This window comes from Leucoraja erinacea, chromosome 18 (assembly GCF_028641065.1).
Source record: "Leucoraja erinacea ecotype New England chromosome 18, Leri_hhj_1, whole genome shotgun sequence".
In the NCBI taxonomy this organism is placed as follows: Eukaryota; Metazoa; Chordata; class Chondrichthyes; order Rajiformes; family Rajidae; genus Leucoraja; species Leucoraja erinaceus.
Genome location: NC_073394.1, coordinates 39,821,079 through 39,838,338, shown reverse-complemented (window position 1 = coordinate 39,838,338; position 17,260 = coordinate 39,821,079). Strand labels below are relative to the sequence as shown.

Genomic DNA, 17,260 nt, shown 5'->3' with positions numbered 1-17,260 from the left:
ATCCTCCTCACAGTTCACACTGCCACCCAGCTTTGTGTCATCTGCAAATTTGCTAATGATTTGGAATACAAAGCTTGGAAAAATTGATGTAACTTATTCAACAGTAACTATTGAACAATTGGAAATTAAGAGGCCAAACTCAGGGCTTTGGAGTAAGAACAGTAAAAAAAGACGAACTGGATATTTTTCAGAAAGTGCCTTTAGTTGAATGACACCCTTCTGTACTCTCCATGTCTTATGCTAAACTCGGGGAAGGTAATATGGCCCAGAAACATAGTGAGAGGAGTCAACATCCAGCTCCATTCTGCTCCCCCTCCCCCCCACCTTTCTAATTATTCTTAACTGTGACAAATACAGGCCTGGTTGTTCAAATCCTTCTCATGTGACAGTCTAGTCATGTGTGCAATCAGTGTTGTGAACCATTTCCATAAGACATTTCTGGCAAGTATATCCTATCTTAGTGACGGAAAACAAAACTGCACACAATACCCCAGGTGTGGGCTTACCAAGGCTCTGCATCGGTATACTCAGATATTCTTGCTCTTATACTCAAAATAATTTGCAATAAACATCAATGTACAATTTGCTTTCCAGATGCTTGCCATATCTGCACGTTTCATTCAGTACCCTCAGATCTCTTGCACATTAACAAGTCCCCACCTGTCACTGTGCAACTAGTTTTGTCCTATTTTATTTTGCTTAATCATAATATTAGGCAATACAAAATAGAATTTGGTTATAAAATGGTCTGAAAGGTTTCAACCTGAAACATCACCTGTCCATTTCCTCCAGAGATATTGAGATATTGCCTGATCAGCTGAGTTACTCGAGCATTTAGTGTCTATCTTTGGTATAAAGCAACATCGGCAGTTCCTTTTTATTATATTAGAGTGTGGTTATCCCTGCTTCTTAATTGTAGATTAATTCCCTCCCAACCATGGTGATATTTACATTGGTAACAAACTACTTTAATATTCTCTTCTCAACGTCTTTGTGCTGAGATAAGGTACGGATGAGGCTGTAATGTCATTCCCAATTTGGGTTTCAGATTTGGAACAGTTCCAGGTGGGAAATGAATGTGAAACCTTTGTAAAAGCATGGTAAAAAACAGAAATAACTCCATTCTTGCAAGCTGTTCTCCAAGGCAGTGTCTTCGACCTAGAAAATATAAAATTGAAGACAAATTATCCAATTTTCTTAAAGAAGTGAAGCTCGTCTAATTGTGTATTAACACTACTTCCTCTTCAAAATATTCAATGTTACTAACAATACGTTGCTCATATACCCCACTAAACCCATCCTTGTACATTACATGCCAGACATTGTGGTGAAAGTACGGCTGAGGTTGGCAGTGCTGATTGTACAGACTACAAAAAGTAGTAAACACTGCCCAGTCCATCATCGGCTCTGACCTTCCTTCCATCGAGGGGATCTATCGCAGTCGCTGCCTCAAAAAGGCTGGCAGTATCATCAAAGACCCACACCATCCTGGCCCCACACTCATCTCCCTGCTACCTTCAGGTAGAAGGTACAGGAGCCTGAAGACTGCAACAACCAGGTTCAGGAATAGCTACTTCCCCACAGCCATCAGGCTATTAAACCTGGCTCGGACAAAACTCTGATTATTAATAACCACTTTCTGCTATTTGCACTTTATCAGTTTCTTTATTCATGTGTGTATATATTTATATCATGGTATATGGACACATTTATCTGTTTTGCAGTAAATGCCTACTATTTTCTGTGTGCTTAAGCAAAGCAAGAATTTCATTGTCCTATACATGACAATAAACTCACTTGATTTGACTTGTAGCTTGGGACCGAGTCAGGCACCAACTTTTGTTAAGTAGAAATATACAAGCATAGATAGCGTAATCAGTCAGATACTTTTTTTTCACCAGGGTATAAATATAAGGAATAGAGGAGATGGGTTGGGGGAATGTTAATTTTTTTTACACACAAAAGGTGGTAAGTGCCTGGAATGTGCTGGCTGGGGTGGTGATGGAGGCAGGTGCAATAGTTGTACTTAGAGACTTCGGTAGGCCCCTGGATATGCAGAGAATGGTGGAATATGGATCATTTACAGGTCGAGGAGATTAATATTGGCATTAATTTTGGTGCTGACATTGTGGGCCCAGGGACCTGCTCCTGTGCTGTATTCTGTGTTTTATGTTGATCACAAATCCAGAAGCTGTTCACAAATGTACTTCCACATCTTTATTCTATTTCTCCATTTGAATATAAACCAGAGCGTGAAATGTTACTGATATTGGGACGTATGGATTAGCCTGCCACAAGGTACCCTTTTGACAGTATTGTAACTCTTAATTAGTGCTGCACACTCTCCAGCATGGAGAATGAAACCGTTACGTCAGGAGTCTCACTCCTCTGACGTTTGATCATTGCAGATTATTATTTGAAAATAAATTACTCCATTTCTTATCCAGCTTGTTCTTTATTTCTCTTTGTGCAATCTCTCTATCATTTTCTGTATGTAATTTCACACAGAATTTGTCATTCTAACTCATGTTTACTGCTTAAAACTTTGAAATTACTGATTGCTCAATGTGGTTTGTTAAAGACGGCACAGTAGCAAAGGTGCTGCCTTACAGCTCTAGAGACCCGGGTTCGATCCTGACTACGGGCGCTGTCTGTACAGAGTTTGTACGTTCTCCATGTGACCATGTAGGTTTTCTCTGGGTGCTCCGGTTTCCACCCACACTCCAAAGACATGTAGGTAGGTTAATTGGTGTTAAAATTGTAAATTCTCCCTAGTGTGTAGGATAGTGCTAGTGTATGGGAATGCTGGTAGGCGCACTCGGGCCGAAGGGCCTGTTTTTGCGCCGTATCTATAAATGAAACTGAAGGACACAAGACATTTGCACCTTCTGTTTTGTACATCCCAAAGTCCTTGCAGATGTCCCCACACTTTGTGACCCACAAGTAACATCTTTCCATGGAACAAATCCTTCCCTTTCTTCACAATTTGCCCATTTATATTTAGGCTACGACAATAAATGGTTCATAATGAAATCAAGGTTACTATATTTAAAAATATGAGTGGAAACCATTCCAGAGTTCAGGGGAACAGTCACATTAACTATCTTATGATGACAGGCATCTCCAAATTGTAGAATCCTATAAGTATTTCCTTTATGTTTAAATAATTTTTGTTGTCCAGGGCCCTGAAAACTGGCTAGCATACAACTTTACAGGGGCAGAGTCCTCCAGAGTTTGTGGATAATAAGGTGCCAGAACACATGATTAATAACCATATGTCAGGTGGCCAGTAACCAAAGTAATGACATTTGTTTCTTTCGAGGTGTTATATCTTTGTACCATCATAAAAACAAAATCACTGCAGTCCTTCAATAAACTCATGGGGTTTAAAAACTTTTCACGGTACATGTGACAATAAACTAAACATTTTATATAGAATCAAGGAACCCGCAGATGCTGGTTAAAAATACAGAAAAAGATACAGGGTGCTGGAGTCACTCAGCAGGTCAGGCAGCATCAATTCATGTTATCTTCTGCAACCTAGCTGCTCAAACGTAACAGTCAAATCTTATACTCGTTTTGCTGGATGTTTATTTTTCAGTAATACCTAACAGGTCATGTACAAAAACATAAAGTGACCGGGGTCCCAAATATTGATGTGTAAGACAACTGGGCTACGGTAGCCTCAATGCACGACCTAACAAGTTTCTTATTCCACAACTGATGCTTGTGTATTTTTCTTCCAATGACAGCTTTGGTGTGTGTCAGTTGAACTTGCCGAATAATGAAAGGCCTGAATAGAGAGGATGTGGAGAGGGTGTTTCCAGTACTGGGAGAGTCTAGGACCAGGGGTCACAGTTTCAGAATAAAAGAATGTACTTTTAGAAAGGAAATGAGGAGGAATTTCTTTAGTCGGAGGGGGACGTATCTGTAGAATTCATTGGGTATTGGGGAGGCCAAATCATTGGGTATTTTTAAAGCGGAGATTGACAAATTCCTGATTATTAAGGGTGTCAAAAGATATGGGGTTAAAGCAGAGAATTGGTTTGAGAGGGAAAGATAAATCAACCATGATCAAATGGCGGAGTAGACTCGATGGGCTGAATGGCCTAATTGTGCTCCTATGACATGAACTTAGCATTTTTTTAAAACTTTGTAGCTGTCAATGTTGCTCGCCCCTGCTGATGTGGGAAAGTTTGGAATTGCGATGTCTCTTACCAATAGAAAATGGAACAAATGCCTCTTTCTTCACAAACTGCCCGTTTTTATCCAGGAATCTCTCGGGACAAAATAGATCGGGAGTATTCCAATATTTTTCATCAAAATGCACAGAGTAGAGATTTGTTATAACTGTGGTTCCCTTTGGAATGGAATAGCCTCGAACAACAGTGTTCTTGGTGGTTGCACGGAAAATACCAAGTGGTGCTATGTTGCAGTATCTCAGAACTTCGTGTAATACCGCCTCTGTATATGGCATCTGTGGCTTGTGTTCCATGGAGGGCATATGCTTTTTGCCCACAACTGTGTCAAGTTCCTGATGCACCCTTTCTGCAAAATGAAAGAAATAATAACCTTCATGATATTATAATTTGTAAAGTACTTTAGTTGAGATTTCACTTTTGAATTGTTGTGTGGACTAAAGGGATGGAGTAGGAACCACAGCGTGGAAACAGGCCCTTCAGCCCAACTCGACCATGCCGACCAAGATGCCACATCTCAGCTCGACCATTTGCCTGCCTTTGGCCCATATCCCTCTAAAACAGTGGTTCCCAACGGGGGGCGCCCCACAGGGGGGCATTTGATTTTTAAGGGGGGCAATTGAGCGCAACTGAGGAGGTCTGGGTCCAAATTTCCGATTTTCATTTTTTTGGATTTTCCATCAGGTAAACATATGTAGTTTATGTTTCACATGTTATTTTGAGTAAATATTTTTTTGGGGGTAAAAAAGGTCTTTATTGTGTAGTTATTACATAATCACCGCACCATCGCTCTTCATGCACGTCGCACGAAGCGCGCGAGGTCATGGGAGAACCTTATTTATTGTTCTTTTGAAGCTTGTTTAAACCAAGGTATTGAAATGATAAGAATTATATATCACCACATGGGTGGGGGTGGGGGACATCAGGATTTTAGAGGTGATTAGGTGGGGCATGGCCAAAAAAAGTTGGGAACCACTGCTCTAAAATGTCCCTATCCACTTACCTATCCAACTGTGTTTTAAGTCCTGTTATTATCCTTGCCTCAACTATCTCCTCTGGCAGCTCGCGCCAGATACCTCCCACCTTCTTTGAGAAAATGTTGCCCCTCAGGTTCATATTAAATGTTGCCCCTATGCACTTGATTTTTGGGCACAAAAGTATTGGAGTAACTGAGCAGGTCAGGTAGCATCTCTGGATGGTGATGTTTTGGGTCGGCACCTTTTAAGCTTGCACTGGCTTTGGTTCAATGCAGAATCTATTTCTTGAATGTCAACAGTTCACCAATACTGATAATCATGGCTGTTTTCACTTCTAGAAGTAATAGGAAGTAAGATTTACCGAGAAAAAAAACAACTAAGTAAGGAACCCTGGTGAGCTTTGATATTTAATTATTTTAATTTAGGTGAGTGCCATGGAGTCCTAGAGGGCAGGAACTTGCCATTTAGCCCAGACTACTCCCATTTCGACTAATCCAACAAGCATTCTTTGATCTCCCCACATTCTCATCGTCCCGTTCTCACCTCCCCCTCCTTCCCCCTATATTCCACCGACCATCTGCCCACTAGGCAATTTACAGAGGCCGATTAATCTACCAACACATGCGTCTTTGGGCTGGGGGAGGGAACGGAAGAAACCCTCGCAACATGAACATGCAAACTTCACACAGACAGCATCCCTAATGTATGAGTGATGCTTTCTCACCTTGAATGTTTGGATACAGGGCCATGTACAAAATGGCCCATCTAAGTGCGTTAGTTGTAGTCTCTGTCCCGGCGATAATGAGTTCGCCAACAGTAAAAATTAAGTTTTCTGTTGAAAAGGAAGATTCAGGATCATTAATATTCTTTTCCAATTCATCCAGATATGAATCGATGAGATGCCGGGGCTTCTGGGCGGTTCTATTTTGGGAAAACCGTTGTATAATCTTGAACAAAAAGTCATACACCTCTGCAGCATTTTTGAACAACCGCTGATGTTTTCCAAATGGTAATAGACCGATCCAAGGGAAGGCATTGTAGAGAAACGCCCAGATACTGGCAGCCAGTTCTACATTTTCGCTGAATATCTCAATCATATGTTGGTACTCTGTGTCATCGTACGTAAAACGCTCTCCAAAAATGATCAGGTTTGTGATGTTGGAAACTGCGCTAGTTACAAGGCATTTGGCTTCAAAGGGCTTTCCTTTATAGGTGTCAACAGCATCCAAAAAGATCAGGCATTCCGCAGAGATTCTGTTTTCAAAGCTCTTTTGACCTGGTCCGAAACAACGAAAACAATTCACAGCAACCTTCCGATGATCAGTCCAACCACGACCATATTTGGAATTTAACAGTCCTAAGGAGAGTGCATGCAAGACACAAAGAGTTCATCAGTAATAAAAGCAGAATTAGGCCATTTAGCTCATCAAGTCTATTCTGCCATTCAATCATGGCTGATCTATCTGTCCCTCTCAACCCCATTCACCTGCCTTCTCCCCATAACTCTTGACATCCTTAGTAATCAAGAATCTATCAATCTTTCCCTAAAAACATTCATTGACTTGGTTTCCACAGCCTCCAGTGGCAATGAATTTCACAGATTCACCACCTTCTGACTAAATAAATTCCTCCATCTCCTTTCGAAAGGTATGTCCTTTTATTCTGAATCCTAGACTCTCCTACTAATGGAAACATCATCTCCACATCCACTCTACCCAGGCTTTTCACTCTTCAGTAAATTTCAATGAGGTCCGCCCTCACCCTTCTAATCTCCAGTGAGTACAGGCCCAGTGCCGTCAAATGCTATCACATGTTAACCCAATAATTGCTGGAACCATTCTTGTAAACATCCACTGGACCCTTTCCAGCACCAGCATATCCTTCCTCAGATATATCAAAGTGCTGGAGTAACTCAGTGGGTTAGACAGTATCTGCGGAGAACATGGATAGGTAATGATAGACACAAATTGCTGGAGTAACTCAGCGGGACAGGCAACATCTCTGGCGAGAAGGAATGGGTGACCCTTCAGACTGATGTCAGGGGAGTGGGTGGTACAGAGATAAAATGTAGTCGGAGCCAGTAGGACTGGTCAGAGAACTGGGAAGGGGGGAGGGGATGGAGAGAGAGAGGGAATGCAAGGGCTACTTGAAGTCAACGTTCATACTGCTGGGGTGTAAGCTACCCAAGTGAAATATGAGGTGCTGTTCCTCCAATTTACACTGGGCCTCACTCTGACAATGGAGGAGGCCCAGGACAGATAGGTCAGTGTGGGAATGGGAGGGGGAGTTAAAGTGTTGAGCAGCCGAGTCCCATTCACGCTAGTTCTGTTATTCCACTTTCTCATGCACTCTCTACACACTGGGGGCAATTTACAGTGGGCCAATTAACCTGCAAACCTGCACGTCTTTGGGATGTGGGAGAAAACTGAAGCACCCTGAGGAAACCCATGTGGTCACCTGGAGAGCCTGCAAACTCCACGCAGACAGAACCCGGGGTCTGGATCGGCCCCGGGACTCCAGCGCTGTGAGGCAACAGCTCCACCCGCTGCACTGCTGCTCCATGAGTGATATCAGTATTGTATGTGCATGAGACTGAAAACACATTCATTGGCCTGGAAGGTCATGTTTGACTAATCTTCTTGAATTTTTTGAAGAGGTTACTAGGGAAATTGACGAGGGTAAAGCAGTGGATGTTGTCTATATGGACTTTAGTAAGGCCTTTGACAAGGTTCCTCATGGAAGGTTGGTTAAGAAGGTTAAACTGTTGGGTATAAATGCCAGAATAGCAAGATGGATTCAACAGTGGCTGAATGGGAGAAGCCAGAGGGTAATGGTGGATGGCTGTTTGTTGGGTTGGAGGCAGGTGACTAGTGGGGTGCCTCAGGGATCTGTGTTGGGTCCTTTGTTGTTTGTCATGTACATCAATGATCTGGATGAAGGGGTGGTAAATTGGATTAGTAAGTATTCAGATGATACCAAGATACCAAAGTCTACAGAGTGATTTAGGCCATTTGGAAAAATGGCCTGAAAGATGGCAGATGGAGTTTAATGCTGATCAGTGTGAGGTGCCACACCTTGGCAGGACAAATCAAAATAGGACGTACATGGTAAATGGTAGGGAATTGAAGAATACAGTTGAACAGAGGGATCTGGGAATAACCGTGCATAGTTCCTTGAAGGTGGAATCTCATATAGATATGGTGGTAAAGAAAGCTTTTGGTATGCTAGCCTTTATAAATCAGAGCATTGAGTATAGAACGCTGGGATGTAATGTTAAAATTGTACAAGGCATTGGTGAGACCAAATCTGGAGTATGGTGTACAATTTTGGTCGCCCAATTATAGGAAGGATGTCAACAAAATAGAGAGAGTACAGAGGAGATTTACTAGAATGTTGCCTGGGTTTCAGCAACTAAGTTGCAGAGAAGGTTGAATAAGTTAGATCTTTATTCTCTGGAGCGCAGAAGGTTAAGGAGGGACTTGATTGAGGTCTTTAAAATGATGAGAGGGATAGACAGAGTTGATGTGGACAAGCTTTTCCCATTGAGAATAGGGAAGATTCAAACAAGAGCCTGTTTCCGTGCTGTAATTGTTATATGGTTATATGGTTATATGGCCCCACCACAGATAATTTAACACATCACACTTCAGATCGAGTGCGGACTATTTGTCATGGGTAAGTTGGAGGAAACATTCAGCAACCAGTACAGAAGAAACATGAAGAAATCAGCTAATTACATCTTGCATTTATAAATAAATATTGGCGATCTGATCTATCCCATTTACTGATGACATAATAAATGAATTCAGACCAGACATGCTTAAAGAAGAACAGTCCAACCAGTGAATAGAAAGGCAAATCAGGCAGGTGATTGTCACAACTAAGTATTACACAATAGACATTAGGTGCAGGAGCAGGCCATTTGGCCCTTCGAGCTAGCATCGCCATTCAATGTGATCATGGCTGATCATCTCCAATCAGTACCCCGTTCCTGCCTTCTCCCCATATCCCCTGACTCCGCTAAGAGCCCTATCTAGCTCTCGCTTGAAAGCATCCAGAGAACCTGCCTCCATCACCTTCTGAGGCAGAGAATTCCACAGATTCACCACTCTCTGTGAGAAAAAGTGTTTCCTCGTCCGTTCTAAATGGCTTACTCCTTATTCTTAAACTGTGGCCCCTGGTTCTGGACTCCCCCAACATCGGGAACATGTTTCCTGTCTCTAGTGTGTCCAAGCCCTTAACAATCTTATATTCTTCTAAACTCCAGAGTGTACAAGCCCAGATGCTTCATTCTCTCAGCATATGACAGTCCCGCCATCCCGGGAATTAACCTTGTAAACCTACGCTGCACTCCCTCAATAGCAAGAATGTCCTTCCTCAAATTAGGGGATCGAAACTGCACACAATACTCCAGGTGTGGTCTCACTAGGGATCTGTACAACTGCAGAAGGACCTCTTTGTTCCTATATTCAATTTCTCTTGTTATAAAGACAAACATGCCATTCGCTCTCTTCACTGCCCGCTGTACCTGAAATGTTTAGAGATTTTACTGAGTCCTGCTAAGGTCAGAGACCAACAACAACTCAAAGGGTTTCACAGAGCTTTCAACAGTTTATGGAGAGTTTTTAATTACTGGCAAATTCATATAAGCTTTTTAATCCGAATTTTAAAATTTACAGATACAACCTCGTCACTGTGGTGGAATCTGAATTCACATTTCAACTCCAACTTGCACATCTAGCAGGCAACATCTCCTAAAACATGGATAGCTGAAGAATATTTTGAAGAGGGGTCCCAACCCGAAATGCCACCTATCCATGTTCCCCAGTGATGCTGCCTGGCCCACTGATTAATCCAGTACTTTGTGTCTTCATTCACTCGTCTCCTGATTGGAGACACAAGGGATTATAGATGCTGTGATCTGGAGAAACAAACTGCTGGAGAAACTCAGCGATTTGAGCAACAATGGATGCCCCATCACTCATCGCCTGCACCGTCAGGTTTTTAAAAACAAATTGGTTTTTAAATTCCCACCACTTTCTTCTGCTCTCATAGAAACATAGAAAATAGGTGCAGGAGTAGGCCATTCGGCCCTTCGAGCTTGCACCGCCATTCAATATGATCATGGCTGATCATCCAATTCAGTATCCTGTACCTGCCTTCTCTCCATACCCCCTGATCCCTTTAGCCACAAGGGCCACATCTAACTCCCTCTTAAATATAGCCAATGAACTGGCCTCAACTACCTTCTGTGTCAGAGAATTCCAGAGATTCACCACTCTCTGTGTGAAAAATTATTTCCTCATTTCGGTCCTAAAAGACTTCCCTCTTATCCTTAAACTGTGACCCCTTGTTCTGGACTTCCCCAACATTGGGACCAATCTTCCTGCATCTAGCCTGTCCAACCCCTTAAGAATTTTGTAAGTTTCTATAAGATCCCCCCTCAGTTTTCTGAATTCCAACGTGTACAAGCCGAGTCTATCCAGTCTTTCCTCATATGAAAGTCCTGACATCCCAGGAATCAGTCTGGTGAACCTTCTCTGTACTCCCTCTATGGCAAGAATGTCTTTCCTCAAATTAGGAGACCAAAACTGTACGCAATACTCCAGGTGTGGTCTCACCAAGACCCTGTACAACTGCAGTAGAACCTCCCTGCTCTTATACTCAAATCCTTTTGCTATGAATGCTAACATACCATTTGCTTTCTTCACTGCCTGCTGCACCTGCATTCCTACTTTCAATGACTGGTGTACCATGACACCCAGGTCTCCTTGCATCTCCCCTTTTCCTAATCGGCCACCATTCAGATAATAGTCTACTTTCATGTTTTTGCCACCAAAGTGGATAACCTCACATTTATCCACATTATACTGCATCTGCCATGCCTTTGCCCACTCACCCAGCCTACCCAAGTCCCCTTGCAGCCTCTTAGCATCCTCCTCACAGCTAACACTGCCCCCCAGCTTCGTGTCATCCACAAACTTGGAGATGTTGCATTCAATTCCCTCATCCAGATCATTAATATATATTGTAAATAGCTGGGGTCCCAGCACTGAGCCTTGCAGTACCCCACTAGTCACTGCCTGCCATTCTGAAATGGACCCGTTTACTCCTACTCTTTGCTTCCTGTCTGCCAGCCAGTTTTCTATCCACATCAATACTGAACCCCCAATATCATGTGCTTTAAGTTTGTATGCTAATCTCTTATGTGGGACCTTGTCGAAAGCCTTCTGAAAGTCCAGATATAACACATCCACAGGTTCTCCCTTATCCACTCTACTAGTTACATCCTCGAAAAATTCTATAAGATTCGTCAGACATGATTTACCTTTCATAAATCCATGCTGACTTTGTCCTATGATTTCACCACTTTCCAAATGTGCTGCTATCCCATCTTTAATAACTGACTCCAGAATTTTCCCCACCACCGATGTTAGACTAACTGGTCTGTAATTCCCCGTTTTCTCTCTCCCTCCCTTTTTAAAAAGTGGGGTTACATTAGCTACCCTCCAGTCCTCAGGAACTACTCCAGAATCTAAAGATTCATTCTTCATTCTCCCCATCTTTGTAATCTCCTCCAGCCCCAAAACTGTGCTCCTCCCAATTCTGGCCTTTCTGGTTCTACGATTTATTTCCTAGATTTCTCTGCCACTTCATTCCTCTTTTTTTAATCCTCTTTCAGACTTTACTCTGATGAATTTTTTGTTCATCTGTTCTCATTGGTCCTTATGATGTCATTGTCAATACATTGGTAATGGAATGTTGGCCTTCATAACATGAGGATTTCAGTATAGGAGTAGAGAGGTTCTTCTGCAGTTGTATAGGGCTCTGGTAAGACCACATCTGGAGTATTGCGTGCAGTTTTGGTCTCCTTATTTGAGGAAAGACATACTTGTGATTGAGGCAGTGCAGCGTAGGTTCACGAGATTGATCCCTGGGATGGCGGGACTGTCATATGAGGAAAGATTGAAAAGACTAGGCTTGTATTCACTGGAGTTTAGAAGGATGTGGGGTGGATCTTATAGAAAAGGCATATAAAATTACTAGACTAAGTGGGAGTCGTTGGGCCCCATGTTCACACGGGAGGGCTGGTCCCCCAACGCAATATTCCACCTCTCCACCAAATTCCAATATTGGTGGCCAGTGGGGGGGCTTTCTGGAGCACTAGTATGGGTATTGTGGGCTGAAGGGACTGGTTTCCAGAGGGCTAGTATGGACAATGTGGGCCAAATGGATTCTTGGGGTGACAGCTCAGTCACTCAAGCCTGATGTGCTGGCAGCTCACTCATGGCTGGTGGGCGTTGAAATTCAATTTCAAGCAGGGTGCAAGGCCACCAAATTCAAGTGCAGTTTCCACCACTTCAATTAGGGTGCAAGACCACCAAATGCAATTGCAGTTTCATACCATTTCATGCAAGGTGCAAGGCCACCACATTCAAATGCAGTTTCATACCATTTCAAGCAGGGTGAAACCACCATAAAACCACCCAAAAGATCGCATAAACACCACACTCACAGTTCAGTAGACATTCAGTGTGTTCAGTTGATTCACAGCTCAGACAGAGTCGTGACCTCTCCCTCCCCCATCTGGCCGAGACTGAGCCACACCCACACTTCCGGGTTTTATAATCCCTTCATCCCTTTTATAATGGCCTTCATGACGTGATTGACAGGAGTGAGATTCTCACCATTTTTTTTTAACACTAGTAAAACTTTTATTTTTCATTGAAGGGAAGAATCCTCTGCACCCGATGAGCAGAGGGGGGACTGAGTTAGATGGCCAAAAATCACAGCCATAAGTGGTAGCATTTTATCTAAAATCGATATACAGTGCAAACAGGAAGTTGTCAAGTTTAGACCAACAACCATTTGCAGTGCAGCATTTCAAAGCTGTTACCAAGGACTGGACAGGCTAGATGCAGGAAAATTGTTCACAATGTTGGGCGAGTCCAGAACCAGTGGCTACAGTGTTAGACTAACGGGGAGGACATTTAGGACTGAGATGAGAAAAAGCTTTTTCACCCAGAGAGTTGTGAATTTGTGGAATACCCTGCCACATAGGACAGTGGAGGCCAAATCACTGGATGGATTTAAGAGAGAGTTAGATAGAGCTCTGGGGGCTAGTGGACTCCAGGGATATGGGGAGAAGGCAGGCACGGGTTATTGATTGGTGATGATCAGCCATGATCACAATGAATGGCGGTGCTGGCAATGAATGCACTGGGGAAGCTCTCTCCACCACATCCTCCACACTCAGCCCCCCCTCCTGGGCACAAACACACATCGCAGCACTAAAGTCCCAGCTACATTGGGGAGGGCCTGTGGTTCATGTGCACCACACCACACTCTTGGGATGGGCGCTCTGGCCGAGTTCTGTCATGGGCAGAAGTTTCCACAGGCAAAGGAAAATAACTCTTAACTTCCTTTTACTGGCGGCACAGTGGTGCAGCTGGTAGAGCCGGGGACCCGGGTTCGATCCTGACCTCGGGTGCTGTCTGTGTGGAGTTTGCACATTCCCGCTGTGACCAAGTGGGTTTCCTTCAGGGGGGGTTTCCCCAGATGCTCCTGTAGGTTAATTGGCCTTCTGTAAATTTGCAGAGATGTTGCCTATCCCGATGTACAACATCCCTATGCCAGACATTATTCCAAGAAAATGAAAAACCCACTCTGCTCCAGGACGTGTGGTTAGCTTGTCTTCATTGACATAAAACCCTGTCTTCAGTTTCAGCTTTGTATCAGAAAAAAAAAGTTTTCCTTCCTGTAAATGCATCTTGTCTTGCAACCCTGCTCTTTCTCTCATCTGTTCAAAAACAGAGATCAAAAAGTTCCAGCTTTGTCACTGGGTATCCGGAGGAGATGATGAATCGCTTGTAGCTCTTGGCGGACGGTTTCCATCCATCATATTAAGCAACACTCCTTTTAAAAGGGAACATTTACATTTAACTTCATTCACATCATTGTAATGCATCACTGTCCAGTACTAATTAAACATCTCCAGAGCAAAGCCCTCGGCTGCCAGACCTGCCTGGGCAGGATGGAGTGTGGATCAGACTTTCCAAGCAGCAGCTGTCTAAGCTATGTGTCTATCCATAACATTGTTATAGAGCCATACAGAATGGAAACAGATCCTTTAGCCCAACCAGCCTACATGTCCCATCTAGAGTGATGCCTCACATTTGGCCCATATTTTTCTAAACCTTTCCTATGTATGTGCCTGTCTAAATGTTTCTTAACAGTTGCGATAGTACCTGCATCAACTACTTCCTCTGGCAGGTCGTTCCATGCACCCACCACCCTTTGTGTAAAAATTTTACCCCTTAGGTTACAATTAAATCTTTCCCCCCTCACCTTAAACTAAGAACCTTTGGTTCTCGATTCCCCTACTCTGCGTAAAAGACTGTGTATTCACCCTATCAATTCCTCTCATGATTTGACATAACATCACCTGCATACATCTCCACATCCTCTTGTGCTCCAAGAAATAGAGTCCTAGCCTGCCCAACCTCTCCCTGCAGCTCAGGCCCTCGAGCCCCGACAACATCATCGTAACTCTTGCCCAAACCCTTTCCCACTTGAGAAGGGTTTGACTGATATCTGGCCAAAAGTCATCAGTGTGCGAGGAAGTGTTGATACCCTGGGGACACCCTTGATGGTGTCCACGTTTACGGGAATGATGCTCAGAATGGTAGATTACAATATACGTGAATAAACTAGATATGCTAGAGTTGTAGAACCATCCATAGAAAGATGTTTGAGAGCAATGAAAGTAGTATAGTCATACAACACAGACACAGGCCCTTCGGCCCTACTTGTCCATGCCAACCAAGATGTCCCATGTAAATTAGTCCAATTTCCCTGTATTTGGCTCCCATCCCTCTGAAACGTTTCTATCCATGTACTCGTCCAAATGTCTTTTAGGTATTTGAAATCATGTATAAAGTAAAATAAATGCTTTCAAATAATGAATGGATAATAATCAGAGGGCATAGATTTAAGAGAATATGAGATTATAAGGAAAAAACCTAGTCTAAATAAGCCTCTGTAGCATAATTGTCTCATAGGCTCATGGAGATATGGTTTTACTAATAACATAAAAGGAATCAGATCAAGACTTGAAAAAAAAACAGTTATGGGGCTGTCCCACTTAAGCGCTTTTTCAGCAGACTGCCAGCGACTCAAGTTACGGACAGTTGCCTGAAAAACCGGCAATAGACAATAGGTGCAGGAGTAGGCCATTCTTCCCTTCGAGCCAGCACCGCTATTCAATGTGATCATGGCTGATCATCCCCAATCCGTACCCCGTTCCTGCCTTCTCCCCATATCCCCCGACTCTGCTATCTTTAAGAGCCCTATCTAGCTCTCTCTTGAAAGCTTCCAGAGAACCTGCCTCCACTGCCCTCTGAGGCAGAGAATTCCACAGACTCACAACTCTCTGTGAGAAAAAGTGTTTCCTCGCCTCCGTTCTAAATGGCTTACCCCTTATTCTTAAACTGTGGCCCCTGGTTCTGGACTCCCCCAACATCAGGAACATGTTTCCTGCCTCTAGCGTTCCTGCCATTCTGAAAGGGACCCGTTAATCCTTACTCTTTGTTTCATGTCAGCCAACCAATTTTATATCCATGTCAGCACCCTACCCCCAATACGATGTGCCCTAATTTTGCCCACTAATCTCCTATGTGGGGCCTTATCAAATGCTTTCTGAAAGTCCAGGTACACTACATCCACTGGCTCTCCCTTGGCCATTTTTCTAGTTACATCCTCAAAAAATTCCAGATTAGTCAAGCATGATTTCCCCTTTGTAAATCCATGCTGACTCGGACCAATCCTGTTACTGCTATCCAAATGTGCGGCTATTTCATCTTTTATAATTGACTCCAGCATCTTCCCCACCACCGATCAGGCTAACTGGTCTATACTTCCCTGTTTTCTCTCTCCCGCCTTTCTTAAAAAGTGGGATAACGTTAGCTACCCTCCAATCCATAGGAACTGATCCTGAGTCTATAACATTGGGAAATTATCACCAATGCATCCACGATTTCTAGAGCCACTTCCTTAAGTACCCTGGGATGCAGACCATCAGGCCCTGGGGATTTATCAGCCTTCAGTCCCATCAGTCTACCCAACACCATTTCCTGCCTAATGTGGATTTCCTTCAGTTCCTCTGTCACCCCAGATCCTCTGGCTACTAGTATATCAGGAAGATTGTTTGTGTCCTCCTTAGTGAAGACGGATCCAAAGTACCTGTTCAACTCATCTGCCATTTCCTTGTTCCCCATAATAAATTCACCTTTTTCGGTCTTGAAGGGCCCAACTTTGGTCTTAACTAATTTTTTTCTCTTCACGTACCTAAAGAAGCTTTTACTATCCTCCTTCATATTCTTGGCTAGCTTACCTTCGTACCTCATCTTTTCTCCCCGTATTATCTTTTTAGTTATCTTCTGTTGCTCTTTAAACATAACCCAATCCTCTTGCTCCTTTTTATACTGTCCCTGACGTCCCATGTCAGCCACGGGTCGCCCCTTACTCCCCTTGGAATCATTCTTCCTCCTGGGAATGAACAGCTCCTGCACCTTCTGTATTATTCCAAGAAATACCTGCCATTGTTGTTCCACTGACTTCCCTGTCACACACACAAACAAATCGCTTTCTTCACCAGACGGTTATGCAGGCGGGGGACAGTGCAAGCGGGGGGAGCGCTGTCTAAATAATTCACACGGTGCAAAGCCAGGGTGATACAGACACACACCGCGATGAACAGGAAGGTTGGCTCGGTAAAAAGACGGCAAAAGCACAGCGTAAAAGTCCTTTAAAAGAGGGGGGGGAGAGAGGGGGAGAAGGAGTGGAGACAACCTTTAAGAAGCCAGAGATACACGGCTGTGAAGTTCGGCGGACATTCACATTGCCGGTCGGTTATCCTTGGTTCTGAAAACTACTGCTTACCTTTTTTTCCCCAACCAGCCAATGAAATTCACCAGTCAGCACCGGCTACAACCTACAAGAACCTTTGACCTCCCGGCAACCCACTAGGACCTCCTGGTGACCTCACCTACGGGCACGAGAATTCTCGCTACTCTCCATGGCGGC

General features: G+C 43.6%; 1 protein-coding gene across 1 annotated transcript in view; it reads right to left on the bottom strand.

Annotated features, from left to right (window-relative positions):
• Positions 1-685: 685 nt before the first annotated feature.
• LOC129705981 (vitamin D 25-hydroxylase) overlaps positions 686-17,260 on the bottom strand; it is a 32,156-nt gene continuing 15,581 nt past the window's right edge. Inside the window, exons 3-5 of the mRNA XM_055649956.1 lie at positions 5,901-6,533; positions 4,219-4,548; positions 686-1,158 (exon numbers count right to left, since the gene is read on the bottom strand). Of these exons, the coding sequence (XP_055505931.1) occupies positions 983-1,158; positions 4,219-4,548; positions 5,901-6,533 (1,139 nt within the window). The 3' untranslated portion in view covers positions 686-982. The remainder of the gene's footprint in view (positions 1,159-4,218; positions 4,549-5,900; positions 6,534-17,260) is intronic.